The 22,005-nt window shown below is 35.9% G+C and overlaps 1 protein-coding gene and 1 pseudogene across 13 annotated transcripts in view; both read left to right on the top strand.

Moving 5' to 3' along the window:
* Positions 1 to 22,005, top strand: part of PALS2 (protein associated with LIN7 2, MAGUK p55 family member) — a 98,310-nt gene that overhangs the window by 36,841 nt on the left and 39,464 nt on the right. For 5 of the 12 annotated variants that reach the window (XM_081079517.1, XM_081079523.1, XM_081079520.1 and 2 more), the window contains exon 2: positions 10,157 to 10,278. In XM_081079517.1, the coding sequence (XP_080935643.1) occupies positions 10,162 to 10,278 (117 nt within the window). In that variant the 5' untranslated portion in view covers positions 10,157 to 10,161. Of the gene's footprint in view, positions 1 to 9,272; positions 9,363 to 10,156; positions 10,279 to 22,005 lie in introns of those variants that run through there. The other 7 variants (XM_081079516.1, XM_081079522.1, XM_081079519.1 and 4 more) reach the window with 3 other exon arrangements.
* On the top strand, positions 4,881 to 5,618 carry LOC308510324 (coenzyme Q-binding protein COQ10 homolog B, mitochondrial-like; annotated as a pseudogene). The gene has a single exon. The product of its transcript is annotated as a coenzyme Q-binding protein COQ10 homolog B, mitochondrial-like (transcript).

Below are 22,005 nucleotides of genomic sequence, written 5' to 3'. Positions count from 1 at the left end.
TCTGTGCTCATCAGAGTTAGATTTAGAAAGGAAATTATACATTAAATAATTACCAAAATATTTAATTATAAGCTAGTCAGAGTTATAAAGTATAGAATATTCTGAAAATATATAAAAGGTGCCAAAAATATATGCACATTTTAAGGAAGGAAAAAACTGTGTTAAAATTGTAATACTGAATATATACCAATAACATCAGATGAATACAATTCATGTGTATACACTTTTTTGGCACCACCAGTATATTGGGAGCCTTCATCCTGATTGAGGCAGCCAGAGACATCAATATTCTGCTCCCGAAGGATGTGTGCGAATTAAGTACACAAAGGTGGTTATGCATATGTGGTAGGAAGTGGTCGGAGCACTCTGCATCAGGACAGGGGAAAGACGGGTATGTCTAAAGGTACAAAAGGGGGTGTAGGTTGAGTCTAGCAATGTAGTAAAAGGCTTCCAGGCCATAAATTTCTATTTTAATAATTATGTGTTTGTGTGTGGCTTTTGTGGGAGTCTGGGCGAGAAATGGTTTTGGCTAGGACTCATGAGGGTGGTGATGGAAGGAAATTGTTGGATTCCGCTAACATTTTAGCAGGTAGAAACTTCTGCTTCCTTTGCAGTAGATTATGCTCTAAGTTAGTTTCTATTCCTATTTCAGACTTTTGAATATTTTTGATATTTTTTTTGTCCATTTTTTTCTCTTTAGCCATTCTCCTTGTTCTTGTAGTAGGGTTTTTGTTTTTGTTTTTGTTTTTAACCTTTATTAATACTTTGCTGCTGTTTTAATAGAGATTCTGAAGGGAAATCTACCACATTTAGTTGGACCTTACCGTCACTGATTGGAAAAGAAACCTTTAGAATATATTAAATCCTATTTAGCTACAGTACTGCTTCAAGATTTGTCTGTTGCTGTGCCAATGTTGCACCATTTTAATTGATAGTGTTTTATTCGTGATAGTACAGGTATCCCCTTTATATTTATGCTTTTTTCTAAATATATTGGCTAGTTTTATATATTTTTTGTTTTACATAATTTTAGAATAACTTTACCAAAAAAATCCGGTTGCGATTTCTATTAGGATTTATTCCATTTTTTTTAAAAGAATGATTTGGAGATAATTGACATTTTTATAGTGTTAAATTGTCTTACTGCAACATGATCTCTTCATTTATTTTTTTTTTAATATCCTTTGGTATATTTAATAAATTTTCTCATATCTGAACATTTTTATTTTAGCCTTATTCCTTGTTTGTAGATTTTGTTGCTGTTGTGAATGGGATCTCTTCTTTCCCAATGATGTTTTCTAATTGGTAATATTACCCTTATTTAGGAAAACTTTTGATTTTTCTATATTGCTCGTATATCTAGTCACTTAACCAAATTCTTGTAACTTTAATAATTTTCAACTGAGACTTTTCTAAGTAGATAGTTATCTATAGTTTTTAAAAATGTCAGGTCTTACTACTAAGTGGTTAAAACTGTCAACATAGGTTTGAAAAGTAGTGATCCCTGTGGGCATTCTTTTCTTGTCCCTGACTTTATGGTAAAGCTTCTAACATTCTCCATTAATTATGATACTTCTTATAGATTCTGGTATAAAATGACTGATTTCCTTCTATTCTTACTATGGTAAGATTTTCCCCTTCGATTGGGTTTGAATTTTATTTGGTTTATTTGAAGCATCAAGACGATTGTGGGGTTAGTTCTTATACTGTGAAAATATATAAAATTACATTATATATTTCTTAATGTTAAACCATCTTTACATTACTAGGATAAACTGTACTTGGCTATTTGTTATTTTTAAAGACATTGTTAAATTCAGTTTGCTGGTATGTTTAAGATATTTGCATATATGCTCATAAGTGAGTTTAGTATATAATTTTCTTTTTAAATTAAAATTTGAAATCCACATAGATGTCTTTTGGTCTTTTCTGTTTTATTTTAAAAACATGAATTATCTTTCTTGAAGGCTTGATAGAATATATTCTTAAATTTGTTCAGGACTAATGTCTTTATAAAAGGGTATATCTTTGAAAACCTTTTCAATTTCTTCTATTATGAACTATTTCCATTTTTACCTCTTTCTCCTAAACTTTAGTAATTGACATTTTCTGAGAAAATATCTATTTGTCTGGATTTTAAAATAAAGTTGTTCATTGTATTCCCTTTTTAAATCTTTATGCCTGCAGTTATTTTCTCATTGCATTCCTAATGTTACTTGTGTCTTCTCTTTTCTTAATCAGACTTGCCAAGTATTTGTCTTTTATTGGTCTTTTGAAAAAGCTAGCTTAATGATCAAATCTATGATTTTTTTTGATTGATTTCTGCTTTCTCTTTTATTCTGTTTTTTTTTTTCCAATTTCTCAATTTCCTGTTACCATGCAAATTTTACCGTGTAAATTTTATTTTTTCATGACCCACAGCAGTTTTCCTCATTACTCTTTTCTAGTGGGAGAATTCTTCAGTTTGATCTTCCTGCACATTATAATTTAATCCTTTTTTAAAAAATCTCTTTTGCTCCTTTTTTTCTTCCCCCACCTGACCCCAAAGTAATTCTGTTTCTTTGGCGGTTAATGCTTTTACAAGTGTTTTGTGATTTCTTGATTTGTTCATATTTGTAACTGAAGTATCTAGATTAAATATATTAGTTTTTCTCTAGCTCAAATAAGAATCCAATTTATATATCATTGAATCTGGCTTGTAATTAAAGGGTCCATTCTCTAGTGATTATGACGGGGGAGTGGACCTTTCTAAAAATTTACCTTCTGAGTTTGGGGACTTTCCTTTCTTCCCAGAATCTCAGAGTAAATCAGGACACTTCCCTGCTTCTCTGGCTCCTACCCAACTTTGCAAAGTTCTCACTGCAGAGAGCTTCCTATTTCATATATTAAGCTTTTACATACACTGGAGTTGCCTTGTGGTTCTCCATGTCTGAGTAATTATTGTAGATTTAAATTATGTTTTAATATTTTATGTGGTTAATTCTCTCTCATGTCTTATATATTTTGTTTTTTCACATGTTTAGGATAATTTGGTTAAAAAGAATTGTATTTTTTAATAGTTTATGTTATTAGATAACTAATTTATAAAGTCAGACCAGTGGATCAACTTGTTGGGGGACCTCTTCTTTCATACTGTCCCACTGCATCCCAATAAAAGAGGGGGGATGGGATTATGCCAGGTGTCAGAACATTATCATTTTATTCACAACAGAGTGAGGAATGAAAGTGTTAGGACAGATCCTTGCATGGCAGGGAAATTGTGTTCATGTGTTAACATCCTAGTTTAACAGGGACAGCAGGGTAAGGGGTTGCGCGTACACCCACCGCCTCCCCCAGCCTTCCCACCAGTTCCTGTGTCCTCCCCACCAGTCAGCGCTGCGAGGCCCCAAACCCAAACAATTCCCATTCAGCTACGTACAAAGGAGAAGATATGGAAGACACCAAGTCTCTTCACCCCAGCTCGCACCTTCGGGATTAAGTAGCCGGGAGCAGGCCAGGTTAGCAGACTTTATTTGGAACTGTCCCTAAGAAAGGGCAGGGGATGAGACTGTAGTGTGAGCTCTCAGAGCTCTGGACTCAGAGGGGCTTCGGCTGGTCCTGTGGGGCGTAAGTAGCGGGACGCCCCGGGGCTGCACGGCAAGCACATGCCGTCCTGTGGCTCAGTGCTCAGCGAGAGCCCTGCAGCTCGTCACAGCTCGCCCCCCCCCCCACCCCCGCGTCAGCAGTTGTCCTAAAGCTCCTCAGTTCCAAGTGCTGGGAAGGTTTGCTCTTCTGACTGGAGGGGAGGTATGTTACCTGAAGGTTGCTGGGGAGACATCAGGACACTGGCTTAGTCTCTGGCCACTGACTGGTACTGTGGCGGAGGCCGCCCCCTTGTGCGTGGACCACAGTGGCCGGTCCCTCAGCGCCTCCTGGTAGCACACGTGCCCTCGGGCCCCGGGCGCGTGTTGCACAGCGGGCTGTGTGAGCCGTGCAGCCCGGTGTGAGTGAGCTCCTGCCACACACCCTTGCAGGCGGTCTGGTGGCTGGGAGACCCAGCGGGCGGGGGCACAAGTGCTTGCCCGTTAGGGACGGGGTGCCAGCCTTCAGCTCGAAACGGGATCTCAGAGGCAGGGCCGGCATCCGGAGCTCTTCCTTGTGCACATGGTTGTAGCAGTTCCGCTTTCCCGGCTTTCCGGCTGGCGCAGGCTTGCCTCATCCTGCAGGAGGAGCCAGGGTTCATACTGGACACGCTGAAGCCTGAATAGTCGCCGAGAATCCGCCTCCTCTTTCAAGTCTCTGAGGGCACGTGTCCCACAGGGTCACGAGGTCTCCTTCAAGATTTCGTAATTCGAAAAGCACATAATTTGCTTCTTCACAGAGATACATAGTAGCACAAATACCAGGTCGCTTTTGACCTTCGGCAGCACAGCGTTCCTCCTGGGCAGCCAGGTGCTGCTGGGCGTCATGGCCGCCCCGTCCTGTGCAGAACTTCTTCCATCATCCCGTGGCCCGCCTCGTGAGCCCTGGTTCCCTGGCGCTCCCCGGCCGTTTCCTTACTGGGGAGACCCAGCCAGACCTGGCGATGTGGGGGCCTATTGTATTTGCATTAGAACTCTGAAAATGTACAAACCAGTTCAGGAATGTTGGGCAACTTGGTAATGTTCAAGATTGCCTTTCCAGGACATGGAATATTGACAATTTTTAAAAACTGATATTGACAGTTTTTAATTAAATTTCATATAATAAAGACTCAAACAACTTACGAAGATCTTCAGGATAACCAAGGGTATATTTCACAATCTCCACCACTTTTCTTCCCATTTAATTAATTCAGCGCAATTATAAAAATTTAAGCACCTTAAGCACCAATGTAGAAGATACATCTTTTAATACAGGAGATGTTCATGGCAGCTTGGGTTGGTCAGAGGGCCCTGAGAAATGTGGTCTTGGACTCGGGATGTCGTCCTGAGTTGGCGGCAGCAGCTGGAGCCCCCATTTCGGTTCAGGGGCCTTCGTGGAACATGAGACATTTGGCTTCCCATCGTGGTATACGGATGAGCCCGACTCTTCCACTACATACCTCAGTTTTGCCTAAGGAGATATATGCAAGAACTTTCTTCAAAATTGCTGCACCATTAACAAAAGAAAATATTCAGAGAGGAGAATTGTAGGATGCTCTCGGCAGGAAATGTCTGCTGTTCTGTGTGGAATGGAGGAGTACAAGCATTTTGTTCCTTGGTCCAAACAATCAGATATAGTGTCAGAGAGATCTGGATACTGCAAAATACGATTAGAAGTTGGGTTTCCACTCTATAGTGCAGCGCTATTCATCTGTAGTAACCATGGCGAGACCACATTGGAAAGGCACTCTGTATCCATGGGAAGCTTTTCAATCACTTGGAGACTGTTTGGCATTTTAGCCCAAATCTTCCTGGTTACCCAAGAACTCGTACCTTGTATTTTTCGATTTCTTTTGAATTTCAGTCACTTCTGCACTCTCAGCTTGCCACATTATTTTTTGATGAAGTTGTAAAGCAGCTGGTAGCTGCCTTTGAAAGAAGAGTATGTAAGCTGTATGTATGGTCCAGAAACATATACCTCAGGAATTAATGCTTCATCAAGTTCATCAAACGTAAAGGGAAAAAAGAACTGGGACTGGTTGCCTACTTGTAACTTCAGTTTATTCACTTTTAAAATGTGCCTTTGTCGTTTGCTTTCAGAAGTCAGAAAGCATTTGTTCAACCCAGCTTTGATTTTAAATCTGCACCGTTGAAAATTTGCACTTGGAATATGGAACCATGGATACACAGAATTCAGTCAAGTATAATTCAAAGTAATGTGTATAATAGAATATTTACAATAATAGTATGTGATTACTATTACTAGAATACTGGCACCACTCTTTTGAGCAGAAACTAAAACTAAATTTAAACCTTTTAGTTAGTTGAGATACCTAGTATGTATTATTTTAACCATATCATGTTTAAGTTATTAAATTCAGACTATTTATAATTTATTGTCACAGGATCTGCCTCATGGGTTAGGATATTTGAGTAATCATCATATACTTACAGTAAAAACTTTGACTTAAAAGTACTGTTAATGAAAGTTCCCTGGCACGTTTATTATTTTAAAATTGTTCTTGTGAGTAGTGGTAGATAAATCAATACTATAGTGAGGTTAGCTCCCTGATAAACAATGAATATTTTTTTGGCGTGAATGGTCCATAGCTTTAAGCTACTTTTCTTATAGTTTGCAACCCTCTCCCAGGTACTCAATAATGCTGATTGTGCATCAAATTATGTCTACAATAATGGGCAACAGATGAAGATAAGTTAGTTAATATGTCTCCAGCACCATATATCCCTATTTTCTATTTATTGCGCGTACTCCCTTTCAATAATGTATTTCAAACTGATATTTTTGTAAATAAATCAATGTAAAGACTGAAGTGGTAACTTAATAAAGTTAATTTGTTTTAAAAAGTAAATAAATAAAAACCTTTAGTACAACTGGAAATTTGAACACCAACTACTGTATTTCCCTGAAAATAAGACCTAACCGGAAAATAAGCCCTAGAATGATGTTTCAGGATGGCATCCCCTGAATGTAAGCCCTACTGTGTCTTTTGGAGCAAACCTTAATGTAAGACCGGATCTTGTTTTCGGGGAAGCATGGTAGATATTTGATGATATTTAGGACTATTGTTACTTTGTTAGGTGTGCTAACAGTATTTTGGTTATGTTGTTTCAAAAGAGTCCTGATCCTTTAGCCATATACACTGAAATATATCGGGGATTTGCTTCAAAGTTACCTAAGAATTATATAGGGGTATGTAATAAGATTGCCATAAATTGCTAATTGTTGGAGCTGATAATATTGGGTTCATTATATTATTTGTCTCCTATTGTATATATTTTAAAATTTCCATAATAAAAGTTAAAAATAAAAATAAAGGCAAATACAGAATGTCAAAGGAAAGAAAAAAGTAATTATGAGAAGTAGAGCTAAGAAAATTTATAGCCACAGGGTGAAAATACTTCTAGATTATTGATTGTATTGTTTCCTACCTACTTAAAGGTACATATTGGACCTCAAGCAAAATTATGAAGGTGCCTTTGTTTGTATTCTTTATTTCCTTGTGTCTTCCTTCTTTCGTCTTTCTTCATCTTCCCAATACTGCTTTACCTTCTTGTTTTAAGGGGACATTTTTGTCCTGTTCACCTCTAAACTTCCAGAATTGTCACTCTTTTACATATACTGAGTAGGAGACCTAGATGATGATGAACTTACCTAGATTTAACATACAGGAAAAGATTACTTGGGGAGAGAGTTGAGTGGTAGAAGTCAGGGAATAGATCTAATAGAGTGTTAGAAAATTATTTGAGCATTTGGAAAAATTACCGATAGAACTGAAAAGTTTGTTGGAACGTTTGGAAAATAACTTGTAAGAGTCCCATATGAAAAGCACTAACTATTGATTTTACAAAAATTGCCACTACAGGGCTACAATAATCAAAACAGCATGGTATTGGCAGAAAAACAGACACATAGACCAATGGAATAGAATTGAGAACCCAGAAATAAAACCACATAAATATGGACAGATAATTTTTTGACAAAGAAGCTAAAAACATACAATGGAGAAAAGACAGCCTCTTCAATAAATGGTGCTGGGAGAATTGGATAGCCATGTGCAAAAGAATGAAACTGGACTGCTATCTGTCACCATGTAACAAAATTAATTCAAAATGGATCAAAGATTTAAGCATATGACCTGACACAATAAACTGCATAGAAGAAAACATAGGTACTAAACTTATGGACCTTGGGTTCAAAGAGCATTTTATGAATTTGACTCCAAAGGCAAGGGAAGTAAAAGCTAAAATAAATGAATGGGACTATATGAAACTTAAAAGCTTCTGCACAGCAAAAGAAACCATTGACAAAATGAAGAGGCAACCAACTGAATGGGAAAAGATTTTTGCAAAGAGTGCCTTCGATAAGGGTCTAATATCCAAAATATACAAGGAGCTCATGAAACTCAACAACAAAAAAACAAACAACCCAATTGAAAAATGGGCAGAGGACCTGAAGAGACATTTCTCCAAAGAGGACATACAAATGGCAAATACACACATGAAAAAATGCTCAACATCACTAATCATCAGAGAAAGGCAAATAAAAACCACAATGAGATACCACCTCACCCCAGTCAGAATGGCTATCATCAACAAGACAAATAGTAACAAGTGTTGGAGAGGCTGTGGAGAAAAAGGAACCCTCATACACTGTTGGTGAGAATGCAGACTGGTGCAGTTGTTATGGAAGGCAGTGTGGAGGTTCCTCAAAAAATTACGAATAGACTTAACCATATGACTCAGCAATCCCTCTCCTGGGTATCTACCCAAAAAATCTGAAAACATGTATCCATAAAGACACGTTTGCTCCAATGTTCATTGCAGCTTTGTTTATGGTGGCCAAGACCTGGAACCAACCAAAATGTCCTTCGATAGATGAATGGATAAAGAAGTTGTGGTATATATACACAATGGAATACTATTCGGTGGTAAGAAAAGATGATATCAGAACATTTGTGACAACATGGATGGATCTTGAGAGTATAATGCTAAGTGAAATAAGTCAGACAGAAAAAGCAGAGAACCATATGATTTCACTGGTATGTGGTATATAAACCAAAAACAACAAAAGAACAAGACAAACAAATGAGAAACAAAAACTCATAGACACAGACAATAGTTTAGTGGTTACCAGAGGGTAAGAGGGGTGGGGGGAGGGAGATGAGGGTAAGGGGGATCAAATATATGGTGATGGAAGGAGAACTGACTCTGGGTGGTGAACATAATAGGATTTATAGATGATGTAATACAGAATTGTACACCTGAAATCTATGTAACTTTACTAACAATTGTCATTCCAAGAAATTTTTTTAAAAATTTCTGCAAAAAGGAGGAGGACAGCTAAGATTTAAATAGGGATTGCATTAAATCTGTGGATCAATTTGGTGAATATCACCATGAATAAGGGATATCTTCCTATTTATGTAAGTCTTCTTTCAATGATGTTTTATAGTTTCAGTGTACAAATCTTGCATTTCTTTTGTGACATTATTTCTAATTTAATGTTTTTGATGCTGTTGTAAGAGGAATTATTTTCTTAATTTCATTTTCAGGTTGTTCATTGCCTTTTCTTTTTCTTGCCTAACTGCCTTGTTTACGTAGACCCTCCAGTACGGTGTTGAGTAGAAGTGGCGCAAGTACACGTCCTTGCCTTGTTCCTGATCTTCTGGAAAGCATTCAGTCTTTCACCATTAAGTGTGATGTCAGCTATGGAATTTTTTCATAGAAGCCCTTCATCAAGTTGAGGAAATTTCCCTTCTGTACCTAGTTTGTTGAATGAATGCTTTTTATCATGAAAGGATAATGGATTTTGTCAAATGCTTTCTTTGTGCCTTTTGAGATATTGTGTGGTTTTTTTTGTTGTTTTTGTACTATTAATACAGTGTATTACATTGACAGATTTTCATATGTTGATGAACCCTGGGATAAATTGTACTTTGTCATTGTGTACAATTCTTTTCATATGTTGCTGGATTCAGTTTGCTAGTTTTTTACTAAAGATTTTTGCATCTTCATTTATAAAGGATATTGGCTGTAATTTTTTCTGATGTCTTTGTCTGCATTTGGTATTAGGATCTCATAGAATAGTTGGGAGGTGTTTCCAATACTTTGTGAAGTATTGGTTTTAATTCTTTAATGTTTAATAGAATTCACCAGTGAAACCATCTGATTCTGGGTTTGTGGGAGGTTTTCCTGGTTACTAATCCAATCTCTTTACTTTTTATAGATCTGTTAAAATTTCAAATTTCTTCTTGAGTAAAGTTCTTTAATTTGAAAAATGCAAAGCAAATGTAAGTTTGTAAGTAAGTATAAGGTAGTCTGATAAAGCCCAAATGGCATATAAAAAACCTGTCCTGCTACCAATTCATGGGAAGTAAATTTGAATCGTACACTATTTAACAATTCAGTTTTTTAAAATATGATTTTTCAAGAATGTTGTTAATGCCTTTTTATTTGAATTCGAATCGTATTTCACAATGAATGCCTTGGAATTTAAGGTTGTTGTTTTTTTTCTTTTATTGCTTTTATCACAGCAGCAATGCAGCAAGTGTTGGATAACCTTACGGAGCTGCCCTCATCTACAGGAGCAGAAGAAATAGACCTAATTTTCCTCAAGGGGATTATGGAGAATCCTATTGTAAAATCACTTGCTAAGGTATACTGGTTTATTCATAAGATTACCAAGTTATTTTTAAAATTGTTTTTGCAGAGGTCTTTTCAGATCTTACTGTTTTAGAACCTGGTTGATTGCCTTATGCTTAGTTAGCAAATAATAACACAACATAATGAAATCTTACTGTACACCAAAGTTAGACCATTTTTGCCTTTTCTATGCTGATTTTAAATAAAGGATGAAATGACTCTTAGTTTTAACCTAACACATTTAAAGTTTTAGGGGAATCATAACCAAACAGTTATGTTACAACAGGACCTGTGAAAAAGATCCTGGTCGTATCTCAATTTTCAACAGCAAGGTACTGATTTTGTTATACCATGTACCTGTTTTTCATTTTAGTTCTTGACTTCCTATGTCTAATACTTCCTGAAATCTTGTTTTCTCTTAGATAACCCTGATATTTTAAGTCTATTTCCATAATCAGCTCTTTAGTAATCTTAGCTCATCCATAAATATAACTGCTTTTGGTCCAGTTTTATTTCACTTATACTATGCCCTGCAATAATTTTTAAAAGCATCACTAAAGCTTAGTGTATTAACTACTTCACAACCCTCCTGTCCCATTCTTTAACATTCCCGCAAATGATTCTTGCTTTGAAAAACCTATGCCCCATGCGCTCTCTGACCTTTTCTTCACAGAGCCATTTTGTCTGTTCCAGAGTGTTGATTTCACCCTCTCCCATGATCGTTTTTTAGCCATAGTCTATTACTTGTTTTCTTTAAGACTGCTGAAAAATCATACCTTTTACAAAGTTTCCCGTTGGTAAGAATGAATTAATAATGCAGATTCTTCATTTTATTCACAAACTTAATCATTCAGCGATCACATGATACAGGATCTGGTCAAGATTAAAGGAGGAGTGGGGGAAGGTGAAGGAGAAAAAAAAAGATCACATGGTATAAAGGCTTCGGCTCCTACATAGAACTAATCCACTTGCAGATAACCCAACTGAAATTTTTATTTTTGTAATTAAAAACAATTTAAAAAAATATGTCAGTTACACCTGACATTCAATGTTCTATTAATTTCAGGTGTACAGCATAGTGGTTAGACATTTATATAACTTACGAAGTGATTCCCTCTGATAAGTCTAGTACTACCCCACCTCTCCACCCCCGATATCTTTATAATTTTTGATTTCACTCTATCCAAAGTTTATTATATAGTCTTTTCCTTTAATCATACTATCTAGGATATGATTTACTTTCAGATTCAAGCTTTTTCTCATAAATATCATTCACTGTATTGTGTTGAGAAAAAGTAATAGCTTCAGGGTCTGTTGAAATTCATAGAGGCTGTTTCAGCCTTTATTAAATGGCTCACCCTGAGCTCTTGTTGATACTTTAAAAATAGTTTTTGACTCTTCCCTTCATGTTAAGTTGTTAGTTGTCAGTTTATTGTGAATGTATCTATTACACCTCTGTCGCCATATTCATTTAATGTATAGCTTTTGATCTGTAGGTTTAGAAACTAGATATTATCATATAAGGCATCTTAAAATGTGCTTATTAGTTTACAGAGGTCTTTAAAATACATGACACAGGTATACCTCAGGGATATTGCAGATTCTGTTCCAGACCACAGCAATAAAACAAATACTGCACTAGAACAAGTCATGCAAATTTTTTGGTTTCCAGTGCATAGAAAAGTTATGTTTATACCATACTGTCGTCTATTAAGTGTGCAGTAGCATTGTATCTAAAAAGCAATGAACTTAACTTGAATTTAAATATACTTTATTGCTAAAAAAAAAATTGCTAACCATAATGTGAGCCTTCAGCAAGTCAAACTCTTTGCTGGTGGAGGGTCTAGCCGTAGTGTTGGTGTCTGCTGATTGATCAAGGTGGTGGTTGCTGAAAGTTGGGGTGGCTGTGACAATTTTTTAAAAGGAGACAACAGTGAAGTTTGCTACTTCGATTGACTTTTCCTTTAGTGAACAGTTTCTCTGTAGCAGGCGATGCTCTTTGATAGCATTTCCCCACAGTAGAACTTCTTTCAAAATTGGAGTGAGTCCTCAAACCCTGCTGCTGCCATGTCAACCAAGCTTATATACTATTCTGAATCCTTTGTTGTCGTTTCAACAGTCTTCACAGCACCCTCATCAGAGGTAGACTGCATCCTAAGAAACCACTTTCTTTGTGCATCTTTAAGAAGCAGTTCCTCATTCATTAAAGTTTATCATGAGACTATAGCAATTCAGTCACATTTTCAGGCCCCACTTCTAATTCTAGTTCTCTTGATATTTTCATCACATCTGTAGTTACTTCCTCCACAAAAGTCTTGAACCCCTCAGAGTCATCCATGAGAACTGGAATCCAGTTCTTTCAAACTTCTCTTAATGTTGATATTTTGACCTCTTCCCATAAATCACAAATATTCTTTTCCTTTTTTTTTTCTTGAAGTTTATTGGGGGTGACAGTGGTTAGTAAAGTTGCATAGGTTTCAGGTGTACAATTCTGCAATACATCATCTATGTATCCCATTGTGTGCTCACCACCCAGAGTCAGTTCTCCTTCCATCACCATACATTTGATCCCGTTCATCCACATCCCCCGCATCCTTGGCTCTGGTAACCACTAAACTATTTTCTGTGTCCATGAGTTTTTGTTTCTTTATTTGTTTGTCTAGTTTCTTTGTTGTTTTCAGTTTTATATCCCACATATCAGTGAAATCATATGGTTCTCCACTTTTTCTGTTTGCTTTATTTTGCTTAGCATAATAATCTCAAGATCCTCTTCTGCCATAAGAAAAGATGAAATAGTGCCATTTGCGACAACATGAATCACAAATATTCTTAATGGCATCTAGAATGATGATCTCTTCCAGAAGGTTTACAATTTTCTTTGCCCAGTTCCATTAGAGGAATCACTGTCTATGGTAGCTATATCCTTTTGGAATGCATTTCTTAAATAATAAGACTTGAAAGTAAAAATTACTCTTTGATCCATGGACTGCAGCATAGATATGGTGTTGGCAAGTATGAAAACCACATTAACCTCATTGTACGTCTCCGTCAGAGCTCATGTGCATTGTCAATGAGCAGTAATTATTTAAAAGGAATCTTTTTTACTAACCAAATCTCAACAGTGGGCTTAAAATATTCAGTAAACCATGTTGTAAACAAATGTGCTGTCATCCAGGCTTTGTTGTTCCACTTACAGAGCACAGACCCAGTAAGTCTAGCATAGTTCTTAAGGGCCATAGGATTTTCAGACTGTATATAAGCATTGGCTTCAACTTAAAGTCACCAGCTGCATTAGCTCCTAGCAAGAGAGTCAGCCTGTCCCTTGAAGCTTTGAAGCCAGGCGTTAACTTTTCCTCTCTAGCTATGAAAGTCCTAGATGGCTTCCAATATAAGGCTGTTTTATCTACATTCAAAATCAGTTGTGCAGTGTAATCTGTTGTTTAGTTTAGCCACCTTCATTAGTACTCTTAACTAGATCTGGATAACTTGCTGCAGCTTTTACATCAGCACTGCTGACTCACTTTGCACTTCATGTTATGGAGACGGCTTCTTTTCTAAAACCTAATGACCTAACCTCTGCCAGCTTCAAACTTTTCTCTGCAGCTTCCTCACTTCTCTCAGCCTTCATAGAATTGAAGAGAGTTAGGGCCTTGCTCTGAAATAGTCTTTGGCTGAAAGGAATGTTGTGGCTGGTTTGATCTTCTATATCCAGACCACTAAACCTTTCTCCCTGTCAGCAGTAGGGCTATTTCACTTTCTTATCATTTGAGTGTTTACTGGAGTAGCACTCCTAGTTTCCTTTAAGAGCTTTTTGTTTGTTTGTTTGCATCCACAACTTGGCTAACCGTTTGGCACAACAGGCCTAATTTCCAGCCTGTCTCGGCCTAAGCTTTAGTGCCTTCCTCGCTAAGTGTAATCATTTCTAACCTTTGATTTGAAGTGAGTGAAGTGTGACTCTTCCTTTCACTTGAACACTTAGAGAACATTGTAGAATTATTAATTGGCCTAATTTCAGTATTATTGTGTCTCAGGGAGTAGAGAGGCCCAAAGAGAAGGAGATGGGGGAACTGCTGGTTGGTGGAGCAGTCAGAACACACACATTTGTCAATTAGGGTCACCATCTTAGGTTTCCTGGTGAGGTTTGTGGTGCCCCCAAAACAATTATAGTAGTAACATCAAAGATAACTGCTCAGAGATCACCATAACAAATTTAGTAATAATGAAGTTTGAAATGTTGTGAGAATTACCAAAATGTGACACAAAGACACAAAGTGAGCAAATGCTGTTGGAAAAATGGTACTGGTGGACTTGCTTGACACAGGGTTGCCACAACCCTTCAATTTGTAAAAAATGTAATATCTGTGAAGTGCAATAAAGCCAATGCAATAAAACGAGGTATGTCTGTACATACGAACATACATAAATTAAGGGATTGGAAGGCTCAATACTCTTAAACATGCTTATTCTCCACAAACTGAACTGTAGATTCAGTATGACACCTGTCAGAATTTCGGGACCTAGACTAGCCTCCACAGTTTTGAAAAAGAACAAAATTGATGTCTTCCACCCCCTGATTTCAAGGATTACAATGACCCCAATAATGAAGAGAATGTAATATTGGCAGATAGAGCAATGGCACAGAGTAAAGTCCAGAAAGAGACCAACATGTATATGGCCAGTTGATTTTTATTAATAGTGCCATAGTAATTAAATGAAGAAATGCTAGCTAGTCTTTTCAATAAGTGTTGCTAGAATAACTGAATATTTATATGCAAAAAAACCCTAAAACATCATCTTTTTCCTCATACTGTATGCAAAAATTAGCTCAAAATAGATTATAGATATAAATTGTAAGAGGTAAAACTTCTAAAAGAACACATAAGGAAAAACTCTGACGCTGGGTTAGGGAAAAACCTTTTAGGTAAGATATAAAAAGCATGAAGCTGAATGAAAAATTTGACTAGAATTTTATCCAAATTAAAAACTTTTCCTCTTCAAAAGACACCATTACGAAAATGAAAAGGCAAGCTATAGCCTGGAGAAAATATTTGCAAAACATATATCCTAAAAGAAGCTGCTCATTTGTTGCCAGTATCAATGAAAAATGGTACAACTCCTTTGGAAGACAGTCTGGCAGTTTTTTACAAAGCTAAACATAGTGTCACTACCATACAATCCATACTGTCCTTGGTATTTACCCGAGTTGATAAATTACTCGTGTGGCCACACAGAATCCTACACATGAATGTTTATGACAGCTTTATTCATAATTGTGAAAACTTAGAAGTAACCAAGATGTCCTTCAGTAGATGTGTGGATAAACAAAGTGTGGTGCGTCCAGATAATGGAATATTATCACTCAGTGATAAAGAAGAAATGAGCTACCAAGCCATGAAAAGACATGGAGGAACCTTAAATGCTTATTGCTAAGGGAAAGAAGCCAGTCTAAAAAGGCTGCATAATGTATGATTCCAACTATTGACACTCTAGAAAAAGGAAAAATTGAGGAGAGTACAGGAAAAAAAAGTAGTTGCCAGGATTTGGGAAAGGTCAAAGGAGGGGTGAATAGGTTGAGCACAGGGCATTTTTAGGGCAGTGAAAAACTATTCTGTATGATACTGTAAAGGTAGGTAAATGACATTATGCATCTGTCAAAATCCATGGAACTATATAACAAACACATAGTGTGGGCCCTAATGTAAGCTATAGACTTAATAACTGTATCAATATTAGCTCATTAATTGTAACAAATGTATCGCAAATATTTCTTCTGTTCCCTTTTCTCATTCTTGTGTATTCCCTTTATGATATGTTACATCTTTGTAATTGTCCCTTATTCCTTAGGTATTCTGTTCCATGTTTCATTCCTTTTTCTCTTTGATTTTTAGTATGGGAGGTTTCTATTGACGTATCTTCTGGTTCACTGGTACTTTTTCATGTGCTTATTGGCCATTTCTATATCTTTGGAGAAATGTCTATTCAAGGCCTTTACATTTTGAATCAGGGTTTTTGTTCTTGTTGAATGTTAGGAGACCTCTATGTATTCTGGATGTTACTCCCTTATCAGATATATGAGGTCTGACAATTAAGTTTGCAAACTCATCCTAGAAAAAGTGCTACAACCCTCATTGCTGAATATCACTATGGTCATGTTCAAAGTACTCCCCTTGGGAAGCTATACACTGATGCCAGTGCCTAGTCCACCCTTCAAAGCAATTTTGGAACTTTTTTTCTGGAATGGCCATCAGAGCTGTCGTCATCTTACCCTTGATGTCCTGAATGTCATCAAAATGTCTTCCTTTCAATATTTCCTTTATCTTTGGGTAAAGAAAGAAGTCATTGGGGACCAGATCAGGTGAGTGGGGGGGGGTGTTCCAATACCGTTACTTGTTTACTAGCTAAAAACTCCCTCACAGACAGTGCCGTGTGAGCTGGTGCATTGTCATGATGCAACAGCCATGAATAGTTGGTGGAAAGTTCAGGTCGTCTAACATTTTCATGCAGCCTTTTCAGCACTTCCAAATAGTGAACTTGGTTAACTGTTTGTCTAGTTGGTACAAATTCATAATGAATAATCCCTCTGATCTCAGAAAAGGTTAGCAGCATCGTTGCAACAAGTTCACCAACTTACTTGTCTGACCTCATATAATTTGCAAATATTTCTCCCATTCTGGTGGTTGTCTTTTTACTCTTGATACTGTCTTTTGGTGCACAAAGTTTTTAAATTTTCATGAAGTCCAATTTACCTATTTTTTCTTTTGTTGCCTTTGCCTGTAGTGTCATTTCCTAGAAATCTGCCAAATCCAGTGCTGTGAAGATTTTGCCCTATGTTCTTTCCTAAGAGTTGTATGGTTTTAGTTCTGCATTTCGGTCTTTGATCCATTTTGATTTTTGTATATAATGTTAGGTAAGGATCCTACTTCATTGTTTTGCATGTGAATATCCAGTTTTCCAGCACCATGTGTTGTAGAAAAACCATCCTCTCCCCGTTGAATCATTTTGGCAGCCTTGTCAAAAATTATTTGGCTATATATGTGAGGATTTATTTCTGGACTCTCTTCCATTAGGATGTACACCTGTCTTCATGCCAGTACCGTACTGTTTTGGTTATTGTAGCTTTGTAGTTAAGTTTTGCAATCGGGAAGTGTCAGTCATCCTACTTTGGTCACTTTCAGGATTGTTTGGCTATTCTGGGTCCCTTGTAATTCCATATGAATTTTTAGAATCAGCTCGTCAGTTTCTACAAAGAAATATGCTGGGATTCCAGTGGGCATTGTATCAAACCTGTAGATAATTCTGGGGAGTGTTGCCATCTTAACAATGTTAACTCTTCAGATCCATGAACATGAAATGATTTTCCATTTATTTAAATCTTTTATTCAACGATATTTTGTAGTTTTCAGAGTATAAGTTTTACATTTCTTTAAGTATTATTTTCAATGCTATTATGAATGGCATTATTTTCCTAATTTGATTTTTGATTGTTCGTTGCTCGTGTATAGAACTGAAGTTGATTTTTGTCATTGATCTTGTGTCCTGCAACCTGGCTGAACATGTTTATTGGTTCTGATGGTTTCTGGTGGATTCCTTATAATTTTCTGAATACAAATTATATGAATAAAGATAGTTTTATCTCTTTCCAATCTAGATACCTTTTATCTTTTTTTTTTGACTAGTTGTCCTGACTAGGATCTCTAGTATAAATGTTGAATAGAATGGTGAGAGGGGGAAAGCATCTATTAAATACAATAGTATTCACTATTAAATATAATAATGCTGCGGGTTTATCTAAAATAGAAATCTTGGTTTTTTTTGGTATATGATTCCATATCAGTACCTATAGAGCACCTTCATTCTCTGTAAAAATGGCATCATATTTCATTGTATGTATATACCAGAAAATTTTTAGTTAACCTTTTGATAGATACTGAGGTGGCTTTTTCTCATACAAACCACGCTATAATGTGTAGTCTTGCTACATGTTATTTTGCACATGTCTGTATATCTTTAGGATAAATCTAAAAAGAATCACTCTAATTTTGGTAAATATAATCAAATTGCTCACTAGAATATTCCCACCAGACAACTATGTGTGAGAATGGCTGTCTTCTACCATATTCTCACCAGTATACTATGTTACCAGAATTCTTATTTTTGCCAATCTGATAAGGAAAAAAAAGCATATTTTATGATAGTCTTAATTTGTATCTTTATCATGAATGAGGTTTTGTTGTTGTATCTTTTCACATGATTAAGGGATATTTGAATATCCCTTCCTGTGAATTTGCTGTTCATATTCTGTGTTCAATTTCTCTTAATGTATTATTGATCTCATTGGTGTGAAATTAATGTTTTGTATGTGAGATGATTCGTAAGTATTTTGACCCCAGTTTATCATTTGTATTGTGACTTTGCTGATTTTTGACAAGAAATTTTAAATGTTTATGTAGTTAATTTTATTGGGGGCTTTTGTTTGCTTGCTTGCTTAATTTATAGCTTCCAGGTTTGAATCTTTAAAGACCTTTAGAAAGGTCTTTCCCACTCAAAGGTTATAAAAAGATTCTTTTGTATTGTCTGAATACTATTAAAGTCAAGCTTTTTAAAAAGATTCTTTCTCCTTTTTAAAAATATAACAGATTTCCATTTCTAGTTTTTTGACATCTGCGTGGTTCTCTTAATTCTACATATATCTCTAAGAGTGGCTCAGCAGTGTCATTTAGAAGCTTCCCTGAGTACCTTGAGATATAATTTATCTAATCTAAGAGTTTGAACTCCTTTTGGTTGACTGGATGATTTTTGACAAGTTCTTTACTCATTAGAGAATTAAATTCTAATTTACTTATACTTATTTCATCCATTTTTTTTTTGTTCAGAGCAAATGTCATCCTTTTGGATATAATGTATGCAGAAGCAAAATAAAAATTGAGTTCTCCATCCTTTCTGTCTCATTTCTACTTCCCGCTCAAATTCTTGTTTATTGTTGACTGTGGACTTCATCTTTCTTGTTCTAAAGTCTCTACGATAAAAGACGATGACTCTCGACCACAGTTAAACTTATTTCCCATTTACTTCGCTTTATTAAGAAATATTTAACGAGCAACTGCTACATACTTAGTCATGTTCTAAGAAGACAGAAACAAAGTTTTTAATATTTTGGTCCTTGCTTTTAAGGGAGAAACGCAAGGTTACTACAGATAATAATAATAATGGCATTATCATTACTAGATAATAGTATTTGTCATTTTAGATATAGCCCACAATTTTTGCTTATTTTTTTTTTTTTAATTTGCAAGCATGGTTGGACTGTTCTTGGATGAAATACCCAGAAGTTGTGAAAGAACTTTTTGTTCTTTGCAGTTCGTTTTTCTGAGGTGCAGTAGTGAGAATAGGATTCTCAGAACTGGGCACACAAGAAGGCTAGGCCATGTTTGTGTCAGGTCCAAGTGACTTGCAAAGCCAGTCATGGCATGTTCTTCCAACTACTTGTGGCAGGTGACATATGTTTTTATTGAGTTTGCTAGATTTCTATTAATGCTTTTTCTTAAAGGAAAGAAGCTTCATTTATTCAAATAGCATGATTCCTCTGTCCCTCTGGTCAGTTTTCAGTGTTTCCTTTGTCTTTGGTTTGATTAGTTAAATTTAAGTTGGTACTTGCCTTGTGAAAGCTACTAAATATATTCTGACTTTAAATTTCACAATATCTTGAAGCTTAGAAAGTTACATATTAACAAATATGGATTGCATTTGCTTTCTTGGAAAAAACAAAATTGATCTCACTTGAACCCAACTATATTTCAGAAATTGGTTTTCCATGTTAATATAATTATAGCTGCAGTTTCACTAAACAACTTTATTTTCCTCTGAGAGTTTCTGTATTGTACAGTGAAATTCTTTCCTACCATAGAACCAGTCTGTGCAGTTGTGAAAAAACCTTCAGGCATTTTTTTTTTTTTTAATAATTCTACCTCTTGACTTCTTCTTTCTGTCTTGCCAGTAGTCTTTCCACATTCCCACCTGTCCCCACCCAATTGGGAGCAATAAGAAAAAGGAAGGGAACATAGAAAAAGGAAGGGAGCTATTTTAGGGTTTTCGAGTCAATGGCCATTTCTGTTCCTTTCTGTCTCAAAGTCTTGGATTGAACCAATATCTACCAATGTCTAAAGTATTGTTACTATATGCTGATCATGTAACATTGGATATTATAGAAAATATATTGGCGTAGTACCTGAAAATTGTAAGCTAGTCATTATCTGTTTCCTGGAGAAAGAGATAGTCTTTATAGATAGCTCTTACATAGAGGAGAAGGGTGGAAGTGGAAGAACTGGGTGGTATTCTGAACCATAGGAGTGTAAAATAACTATGGGAATAGATGTGGTGGAACAGAATTAACACATCTGGGCTAGAAGAGCCAGGCTGAAGCAACAATTCAACTAGCAGTCAGTGACAGCGTCTTTCACATATTTAAATAAATGAAATTAAGGCATCGTGCATGAGATAGAATAATTAACTACAAGGTGATGTTAGCATGGCTTCCTCTATAGTGATAAAGTCAAATAAGCTTTAGTAGGTAAGAGCTCAAACCTTGATGTTAGACATCTGATCTGCCACTTAATCAGTATTGTCAACTCAGGCAAATCGCTTTATCTCATTTTGCCCCAAGTGTCTTTGTCTATGAGGTGAGGATGATAATAACATACCAACCTTTGCTGAAGACACACACACTCACTGTACTGAAAATGTAGTTTGTGACACACACAAAAAGGCCCTCAGTAAATGTTAAGTAAATGTGTTTTCCTAAGCTTTCGTGTACCATCATGAGTGTAGAGTATCACAAGGTTAATGATGCTAAATGAGATATTTATTAAAGGAAATATCTCTATTAAAATAGAAATTCTAGCTTGTTTTGTAAGCGGTAACTAGTAATGTACATTATTTTAGTTTTTTTCCTATCCTTATCAGGCTTTCAGAAAATTACACATTTACCTATTCTCATTCTTTGTGGCGTTTTCTAGTCTTAATTTTTTTCTTATCTAAGTCTAATAGAAACTTTTCCCTCTGTTTAAATTACATTTGGTCTTTTGACATTTTCTTTGTTTAATAGCAGTTAAAATTTCTTTTTTTATCAGTTTATTTCATGTGACTTAAAATTTCTTCTCCTGAGGTGTTTTATAAAAATGTTGCTTAACATATAGCCCCTCTTTCACTTAAAAACTTTGCTTTGTGAATCACCTGAAAAAAATACATTTAAATGAAAATACTGCATTTAAAAAGTTAGAATGTGTATTTAGACTTTGAAAGATTCATTCTGTATTATAGAAATAACATCTAAGGTATTATAGGTATCAGATAAAATTTAGTTGATACTGTTGCCACTTGAAATTTGGACTTTTCTTCATCACATGCAGAAATGAATCTTAAAATATTTAGCATAAGACTTGTCATTTTACATGGTTTCACTTAAAAATTAAATCTTAATAATTATGCTTTGCCTGTCTTCAAAATCACACAGCAACCATTTATCAGAAAAACAAAGAACCCTAAAAGATGAAGACTGAGTAGTATTCATTCTCAGTTTGAAATTAAAACTCTGCTTTCCTCCCACTATTAAAGGATAATTAGGACTACATCTTTTCTGTGACAGTGTAATTCGTGGTCTATTTTCTGTGGGGAAAAAACTGTGAGATTTTTTTGAAAAACAGCTTAAGATATAGAGACATGAAATCCTGTGGTCCTTAAGGGT

This window comes from Rhinolophus hipposideros, assembly GCF_964194185.1.
Source record: "Rhinolophus hipposideros genome assembly, chromosome: 18".
In the NCBI taxonomy this organism is placed as follows: domain Eukaryota; kingdom Metazoa; phylum Chordata; class Mammalia; order Chiroptera; family Rhinolophidae; genus Rhinolophus; species Rhinolophus hipposideros.
Note: the sequence above shows the minus strand (reverse complement) of the source record. Positions and strands in the feature narration are given on the sequence as shown.